Here is a 9,700-nt window from a genome sequence, read left to right as displayed (position 1 = left end):
ATGCCGGTGACAGAAAAGGGTTGTGGATACATCACACTAACTTCATTTCAACTGACCTTTATCAGGCACCTACTGAGAAGAAAACACAGCGCTAGGTGCTTTAGGAGAGACAAATAAACAAAGCCGTTTTTTAAGGTCCCAACCATTCAGAAGCTCACACTCTAGAGAGTGGGGGAGATACACACATAAATAAATAACGCTAATACACTCTAGGATCCGAGATGTGCTACCACGGAAAATAGCAAAAAGCATTGATGCCAACTAGCAAGCACTCTAGCCGCCTTAAGTAAATGTGGAAATGAGGCCTTCTACCCTCAACCCCCTGGTTTTCCCCTTCTCTGATCCTCTACTCTGGTCAAGTATAACTTCACTTCTTTTTTCCTTAAACGAGTTGTAGATATTATGCCCATTTTCTCCCTTTCCTCTTTTATTTTTTTTATTAGGAAATAGTTCAGACCTACACAAAGATACGGAGAATACTACATCCATTCACCCGTCACTCCACTTAAGAATCGTAAGATTACAAATAAACTTGAAACGCACTGTGTACCCCTTCCCAACTGAATTCTCCCAGCTCTCTCCACAAGATTTAATCAACGTTCCAAATAAGGAGTTTATCATTCTCACACCTACCTTTCTACACGCTACATACGTATGCATCACTTATGTATGCCTTTTACTACAAATATATATATCTACAATCAATCTAATGATTTTTGCAGGTTTTTAAGCATCATATATGCGTGGTATCATAATGCTTTTATCCTTCCGGAACTAGCTTTTTCCTTTATCCTTTTGTCACTTCCACAACCCAATCTTTGCCCCTTGTTATAAGTTGGATGTGTCCTCCAAAAAGATACGTTCAAGTCTTAACCCCCAGAACCAGCAAATGTGACCTTATTTGGAAACAGGGTATTTGTAGGTGTAATGAAGTAAGATGAAGTCATACTGGATCAGGGTGGGCCCTTGGATCAGGGTGGGCCCTTAATCCAATATGACTGGTGTCATTATGAGAACACAGGAGACACAGAAACAGAGACGCAGGGGAAAACACTACATGAAGATGAAGAAAGAGATTGGGGTCGCTGATTTACAAGCCAAGGAATGCCAAAGATTGACAGCAGCCACCAGAAACCAGGAGAGAGGCATGGAACAGATTGTCCCTCAGGGCCTCCAGAAGGAACCAACCCTGCCGACACCTTGATTTCAGACTTCTGGCCTCCAGAACTGTGAGAGAATAAATTTCTGTGGTTTTAAGCCACCTGGTTGTGGTAATTTGTTAGGGCAGCCCCAGGAAACTAACCCATCCCTCCAGGAGGTCTTTGTGTATCAGGCCCCTGAGAATTCTAGTCTCTTCCTCAGTCCAGATATTACCATCCTGCTCAGTTTACCTGCAACAGTACCAAGCCAGTAAATTAAGGCTGCTCCTACTGTAGGTGAAGCTCAACATTTTCCCCCATTGCTCTAAACCAGTGGTGCTCAAACTTTAGCGTGTTTCAGAAGAACTGGAGACCTTGTAAAACCCTGGTGGCTAGAGGCCTACCTTCAGAATTTCCAATTCAGTAGGTCTGGAGTGGGGTCTGAGAACTTGCTTTCCTAAGGAGTTCCCAGGTGATGATGATAATGCTGGTCCACGGCAGCCCAACAGCACCATCTGGTCTCCAGGCGAGCTAGGTCATCCATTGTTTTCTCTCAATAAAATGAAGTAGAGGCTAGACCACCATCTACGTCGTTACATAAAGTGTTTATAACTTTTTATTTTAATTTATTTGAGGCTGCAATAAAAGAATTTAAAACAGGCTTACGAAATCGTTTAAAGAGATTCCTTTCAATGACAGTAAGGTGGGCCAAAACAAATAGAAAAGGTACAATGATAGATTTGACTCAGTGTTATTTATGTAAAAAAAAAAATCTGCAGCTTATTCACTTCAAACAAGCTTTTATTTTTAAAGTGAGGAAATGCTGTCAAATACATCCATACAAGGTAAGAGTAAAGTCAGATGTCAGTTAACATCACTGTTGGGTGATGAACTTTGAAATAAAACTGGTGTTTTGGGCTACTGCAAACTAGAATATCCATGAAGAACAAATTCATTTTTTCCTTTGCCGTCCATTTCTTTCTACGCCTTCCAACTGCAGGATGGAATAAGAGTCAATTAAGAATTTGTATACCATCAATGTGCACCAGTGGCTTTTTAAATATGAGTCAACCTTATGTACATCTGTTGTCTCGACAAGGAGAAAACAAAATGTTTTCTTCTGATAACCCAGACTCTTGGATATCATGGTGCACATGCTTCAATCATTTGATCACACCAACCTCGTCTCCCTCTTGCCCACCACTATAAATGCTTGGTTTTCTTCGTGAGAGGCCACTCTGTGATTTAAATAAATCTTTCCACCTCAAAACCCTGTGCTGTTTGCACAAATCATAAATCCCTTATACTCCCGGACCTTCAGTTTCCATATCTGTAAAATGAGAATGAGGCTGTTATCAGATATCCACAGCTGTGAAAATTCAAAAAGAGAGAGGGAGAGACAGAGAGAGACAGAGAGAGACAGAGGGAGGGACGTATGGAGAGACGAAATATAAGCTAAGACTTAATTACCAATTCAGTGATAAACAATAATTTTACTATGACTAATTTTCTTTTCTTTTGAATGTCATATGAAATACAAAAATCTAAATTGAACTAATATTTGTGAATTAATCATGAAATACGGTCTTACTACTTTGGAAGGAGTCACCTTCTCAAAGGCATCGCTATTACAAGAGACTACAATTCTGTGGCCAAGGGAGGAAGGCACAGCCAGTGCATGGCCTAGGCCCTTTAGCTGCTGTTTCTGGTGACCATTCTCTCAAAAAACATTGGTCTCTAAATTTCCTAGGTCTGATAAATTTCCCATCTCTAGCGGTCTTATAGCTACAGCACAAAGGACTTGTAGCTAAGAATGAAGTACATTCAGAACATACTGCCTTCTATATTATCTAGAATACGAGTATATTATTAATGTTAAACTTTTTTTCAAAACTGAATTTCAAAATTTTTTTCTTACTTAGTTTACAGCAATAATTCAAAACATAAAGTTGTCAGTAACAGGTATATGTCAGGAATGATCGTCAAGGCTACATACACATTAATACCTGGATTCTCTGGGGCTGCCCTCTGCTGAGTCCCTGTCCATTTCGAGTCCTTCTTCTTTTTCTTCATATTCAGCCTCTTCCTCTTCTTCACCTCCAGCTTCTTGGGCCTCTTCGTCAACGTTTTCATACTTACATTCAGTCGCTTCTTTAGCGAAGAATGATAAGGACTTCGGGACCACAAGTTCGTGGAAAAAATATTTCAATTTAAAATCAGTATCAACACCCAGCACTCTGCCCTCAGGAGAACCTAGAGAATAGAAATTCGTTAAAAAAAAAAAAAAAAAGTCTTGTTTCCATCTGCCACCACACAATTGTCCCCCTTTACCCCTTTTGTGTGATGTAGTCTATACAGAAGTCGAAATATAATGATGTACACCGGAAATTTATATAATGGTATAAACCAGTGTTACCTCAATAAAAAAATAAATTAAAAATAAAATAAAATAAAATAAAAAGAATAGGTGGGCATGTTCCTACTGGTTGAAACGACGCTTCCATGGCCCTCACATTTCTGCTGCTTGATAATTTTGTGATGATGTTTTTTTCTCTGTTTCCACTAGACCTCACACCCTGTGCTGCTGATTATTTCTGGCCCGTGGGAGAAGAAGGGATCAGAAGTCTGGTTCTGATAGCATTTTGTATATTTGTGTCAAAACTTCATTGGGAAATATTTGTTTGTAATAAAGACACATTCTATGGTGAAACTCATTGGTTCCCCAATCCTTGAAAAGTGCTCCAGGGCAATTTCATCATTTTCTTGTATCATCTTACCAAGAATATTTACATCTTTAAAAGCCATCAACCAAAAGTGAGGTAAACCATTTGTTTGCCCTTTTCCTTCAGGCTCACTTTCCATTTCCTCCCAAGCTCCTTCCTGAACACCTACTTCCCACTGACATTCACCTTCTGTGGGCTCATAAATTGCACTGATGATCTCAGATCTCTCATCAAAGAGAGGTTGTAAAAATCGTACTTATTCTCAAGACTGTACAGGTCTTTATAGAATTGGGTACATTCAGCCTGAAGTGTTTTGAAAACATTGACCTGTTGCTTAATCACCTGAGGCAAGTGCTAAGAGTCGCCTGCAAGTGAGCCAGCTGCACCAACAGAGGTTCCAAGAGCCTGAAGATGTTGCCTCCATTCACCACCTCAGTCTCCTAGGGTGCACAGGCCCCAGCCTCCCCAGGACACGGCAGTGTCAGCCAGCACCCCGCCCTCCCAGACCTTGACCTCCACCGGTTCCTCTGCCTTGTGGGATGCAGCCCTCTCTGTGGGTCCTTCCTGCTCCTAGGGTGATGTGCCCTCTGCCAGGTACTTGCCCTCCCAGACCTTGGCTCCTGGGACGTGGTTCCCTCCCTTGGGTTCCCTCCCATGCAGTCTGCATGGGGCCGGACCAGGATGTGGTCATTCTAACCGATACGGTGTAGAAGGGAATGGACCAGATCCCAGAACAGGGACCACAGAAGCCCACGACGACTTCTGCCCCCTCCTTACCATCCTCCTCTTCCGCTTTGTCCACATCATTCTCACACTCTTCCTCATTGCTTTCTTCCTCCTCCTCTTCTTCGTCCTCATCCCCTTCTGCTTCTCCCTCCTCCTCGTCGTCCTCTCCCTCATCTTCATCCTCCTCTTCATCCTCCTCCTCCTCTTCAACTTCCTCCTCCTCTTCTTGCACACCCTCCTCCTCTTCTACCTGCTGTACATGCCAGTCCTCCTCGACGATGGGCTGGGGGACTTCCTGCCCACCCTCCTCCTCCTCCAAATGGGCTTGCACGACTGCCTGGAAATCCCTAGGGTCTGCGGCCCTCGCGACTCTGGCCCCCCATTCCGCAGGCCTGGTGGATCCCGGGTCCTGGCCCACCCTACCACTGGCTCCATTCTGGCCACCTGGGGCTGGGCTTCCCTTCTCTACGGCAGACATGGCGGGAGTGACGCACCACGCAGTGCCTGAACCCAGAAAGTGATCTGGCTGCTTGATAGAGGTGGCAAAGATGGCGGCCACCAAGGTGACGGCAGCCGACGGAAGCCTGTTGGCAGCAAGGCCTGCCGGGAAGCGGTCGGGGCGGTGGAGGTGATGGCGGCAGAGGGGAAAACAGTCTGTGACGCTGCCTATTGGGGCCCCGCTACAGGAAAGGCAGGGGGGCGGTCTGAGGAGTAGCCAACCATGACTGCGCCTGAGGTGGCATGGGACGAGGTGGGAAAGAATCGGATGGGCGGGTGACGGGAGGCAGAGCTTAGAAGAGTCAACAAAGGTCCACTTCCCCCATCGCGAGCTCTAAGCTGATTTGCTGAAAGGTGAGGATTGACATGCCTGGAGTCCAATGAATTTTCAAGACCCTCAGCTTCTAGAGTTTGGATCCTTTCTCCCTTTCCCTTGAGAGCTTCGAGTCCTGGGTTACCCTTGAAGCCCACGCATGTCCTGTCCTTTTAATTCTACCATTGCTGGCAAAACTAAAGTGTTCCAATATGGAGGCATCCTGCTGCACAGGGTGAATTGTTACCTGATTTCCACTTGGAGATGGCTCACGCCAACAGGGACAGAGTCATAAAAAATTAAATAGTTCAGATTTCAGGGATAGTAAAAACCTGCCAGAAGAGAGAGAAAATAAGAATTTTGACATTTCAACATGATTAAAGCTACTTTGAAAACAAAAACATACAAAGTTGAAATGGATGCAGTCAGAACAGAGAGTTGGAGAAGTGTTTAAAAAGCAGGAGCAGGAAGGTGTTTATTATTATTTTTTAACCTTTTTTTTTTTTAATTTTTTGTTTATTGCAGTAACATTGGTTTATAACGTTGTATAAATTTCAGGTGTACATCATTCTACTTCTATTTCTGCGTAGATTACATCATGTTCACCACCCAAATACTAATTACAACCCATCACCACACACGTGCCAAATTATCCCTTTCGCCCTCCTCCCTCCCCATTTCCCCTCTGGTAACCACGAATTCAATCTCTGTCTCTATGTGTTTGTTTGTCGTTGTTATTATCTACTACTTAATGAGTGAGATCATACGGTATTTGACCTTCTCCCTCTGACTTATTTCACTTTGCATAATACCCTCAATGTCCATCCATGTTGTCACAAATGGCTGGATTTCATGGTTTCTTATGGCTGAGTAGTATTCCACTCTGTATATATACCACATCTTCTTTATCCATTCATCCCTTGATGGGCACTTAGGTTGCATCCAAGTCTTGGCTATTGTGAATAATGCTGCAATGAACACAGGGGTGCATGTACCTTTATGCATTGGCGTTTTCAAGTCCTTTGGATAAATACCCAGCAGTGGAATAGCTGGATCATATGGTAGTTCTATCCTTAATTTTTTGAGGAATCTCCATACTGCCTTCCATAGTGGTTGCACCAGTTTGCAATCCCGCCGGCAGTGTATGAGAGTTCCCTTCTCTCCACATCCTCTCCAACACTTGTTGTTTCCTGTCTCGTTAATTACAGCCATTCTGACGTGCGTGAGGTGCTATCTCATTGTAGTTTTGATTTGCATTTCCCTGATGGTTAACGATGTTGAACATCTTTTCATGTGCCTGTTGGCCATCTGTATATCTTCTTTGGAGAAATGTCTGTTCAGGTCTTTTGCCCATTTTTTAATTGGGTTGGTAGTTTTTTTGTTGTTGAGATGCATGAGTTCTTTATATATTTTGGAGATTAACCTCTTATCAGATGTATGGTTTGCAAGTATCTTCTCCCAATTGTTAGGTTGCCTTTTCATTTTGTTGATGGTTTCCTTTGCTGTGCAGAAGCTTTTTAGTTTGATGTAGTCCCATTTGTTTATTTTTTCTATTGTTTCTCTTGTCCGGTCACACATGGTGCTTGAAAATATGTTGCTAAGACCGATGTCGAAGACTGTACTGCCTGTTTTCTTCTAGAATTTTCATAGTTTCAGGTCTTACATTCAAGTCTTTAATCCATTTGGAGTTAATTTTTGTGTATGGTGTAAGGTAGGGGTCTATTTTCTTTTTTTTTTTTGCATGTGGCTGTCCAGTTTTCCCAACACCATTTGTTGAAGAGACTTTCTTTTCTCCATTGTTTGTTCTTGGCTCCTTTGTCAAAGATTAGCTGTCATAGATGTGTGGGTTTATTTCTGGGCTTTTGATTCTATTCCATTGATCTGTGTGTCTGTTTTTGTGCCAGTACCATGCTGTTTTGGTTACAATAGCTTTGTAGTATATTTTGAAATCAGGGAGTATGATACCTCCAGCTTTGTTCTTTTTTCTCAGGATTCCTTTAGCTATTCGGGGTCTTTTGTTGTTCCATATAAATTTTAGGATTCTTTGTTCTGTATCTGTGAAAAATGTTGTTGGAACTTTGAAAGGGATTGCATTGAATCTATAGATTGCTTTAGGAAGTATGGACATCTTAACTATGTTAATTCTTCCAATCCAAGAGTACGGAATATTGTTCCATTTCTTTGTGTCTTCCATTTCTTTCAGCAATGTTTTATAGTTTTCAGTGTACAGATCTTTCACCTCTTTGGTTAAGTTTATTCCTAGGTATTTTATTCTTTTTGTTGCAATTGCAAATTGAATGGTATTCTTAATTTCTCTTTCTGCTACTTTGTTGTTAGTGTATAGAAATGCAACTGATTTTTGTATGTTGATTTTATATCCTGCAACTTACCGTATTCGTTTATTACTTCTAAAAGTTTTTTGGTGGATTCTTTAGGGTTTTCTATATATAAAATCATGTCATCTGCAAATAGTGAGAGTCTCACTTCTTCCTTTCCAGTTTGGATCCCTTTTATTTCTTTTTCTTGCCTGATTGCTCTGGCTAGGACTTCCAGTACTATGTTAAATAGGAGTGGTGAGAGTGGGCATCCTTGTCTGGTTCCTGTTCTTAGAGGGATAGCTTTCAGTTTTTCCACCATTGAGGATGATATTAGCTGTGGGTTTGTCATATATGTCCTTTATTATGTTGAGGTACTTTCATTCTATATGCATTTGATTCAGAGTTTTTATCATAAATGGATGCTGTATCTTGTCAAATGCTTTCTCTGCATCTATTGAGATGATCATGTGATTTTTATTCTTCATTTTATTAATGTGGTGTATTACGTTGATTGATTTGCGAATGTTGAACCATCCCCACATAACTGGAATAAATCCCACTTGATCATGGTGTATAATCTTTTTAATGTATTGTTGTATGCGATTTGCTAGTATTTTGTTGAGGATTTTTACAACGATGTTCATCAGTGATATTGGCCTGTAATTTTCTATTTTTGTGTTGTCCTTGCCTGGTTTTGGTATCAGGGTACTGTCGGCTTTGTAGAATGAGTTAGGGAGCTTCCCCCCATCCTCAATTTTTTGGAAGAGTTTGACAAGGATAGGTATTAAGTCTTCTTTGAATGTTTGGTAGAATTCACCAGGGAAGCCGTCTGGTCCTGGACTTTTATTCTTGGGGAGGTTTGTGATTACTGTTTCGACATCCTTACTGGTGATTGATCTATTCAAGTTCTCTATTTCTTCTTGATCCAGTTTTGGAAGGTTGTACGATTCTAAGAATTTATCCATTTCTTCCAGATTGTCGAATTTGTTGGCATATAGCTTTTCATAATAGTCTCTTATAATCTTTTGTATTTCTGAGGTGTCTGTTGTAATTTCTCCTCTTTCATTTCTGATTTTACTTATTTGAGCCTTCTCTCTTTTTTTCTTCGTGAGTCTAGCTAAAGGTTTGTCAATTTTGTTTATCTTTTCAAAGAACCAGCTCTTGGTTTTATTATTTTTTTCTATTGTTTTTTTAGTCTCTCTTTCATTTATTTCTGCTCTGATTTTTATTATTTCCCTTCTTCTACTGATTTGGGGCTGTGTTTCTTCTTCTTTTTCCAGTTCCTTTAGGTGCATTGTTAGATTGTTTATTTGAGATTTTACTTGTTTGTTGCGATAGGCCTGTATTGCTATAAACTTCCCTCTTAGAACCGCTTTTGCTGTATCCCATAAATTCTGGCATGTCGTATTTTCATTTTCATTTGTCTCCAGGCATTTTTTGATTTCTCCTTTGATTTCTTTTTTTTACATTTTAATTTTTTTTATTGCAATAACATTGGTTTATAACATTGTAAAAATTTCAGGTGTACATCATTATACTTCTATTTCTGCATAGATTACATCATGTTCACCACCAAAATACTAATTACAACCTATCACCACACACATGTACCGAATTATCCCTTTGATTTCTTCATTGACCCAATCGTTGGTCAGTAGCATTTTGTTTAATCTCCACGTATTTGTGGCTTTTCTGATTTTTCTTCCTATAGTTGATTTCTAGTTTCATACCGTTGTGGTCAGAAAAGATGCTTGGTATTATTTCAATCTTCTTAAATCTATGTAGACTTGTTTCGTAGCCTAATATGTGATCAATCCTGGAGAATGTTCCATGTGCATTTGAAAAGAATGTGTATTTTCGGTTTTTGGATGGAATGCTCTGTATATATCTACTAGGTCCATCTGTTCAAGTGTGTAATTTAAGGCCAATGTTTCCTTATTGATCTTCTGTTTGGATGATCTATCTGTTGGTGTAAGTGGAGTG

The 9,700-nt window shown here is 40.7% G+C and overlaps 1 protein-coding gene across 8 annotated transcripts in view; it reads right to left on the bottom strand.

The window, feature by feature from the left end:
• Positions 1–1,929: 1,929 nt before the first annotated feature.
• Positions 1,930–9,700, bottom strand: part of LOC147911829 (uncharacterized) — a 91,253-nt gene continuing 83,482 nt past the window's right edge. For 7 of the 8 annotated variants that reach the window (XM_087427241.1, XM_087427243.1, XM_087427242.1 and 4 more), the window contains 3 exons: positions 4,640–5,731; positions 3,146–3,392; positions 1,930–2,469 (listed from right to left, as the gene is read on the bottom strand). In XM_087427241.1, coding sequence (XP_087283367.1) covers positions 2,457–2,469; positions 3,146–3,392; positions 4,640–5,066 — 687 coding nt within the window. In that variant the 5' untranslated portion in view covers positions 5,067–5,731 and the 3' untranslated portion in view covers positions 1,930–2,456. The remainder of the gene's footprint in view (positions 2,470–3,145; positions 3,393–4,639; positions 5,732–9,700) is intronic. The other variant, XM_087427245.1, reaches the window with a different exon arrangement.

The sequence above is a fragment of the Ceratotherium simum genome, chromosome X (assembly GCF_057802395.1).
Source record: "Ceratotherium simum simum isolate JZ-2026a chromosome X, ASM5780239v1, whole genome shotgun sequence".
NCBI lineage: Eukaryota > Metazoa > Chordata > Mammalia > Perissodactyla > Rhinocerotidae > Ceratotherium > Ceratotherium simum.
The sequence above is the reverse complement of the archived record's forward strand: the minus strand, read 5'-3'. Positions and strand labels throughout refer to the sequence as shown.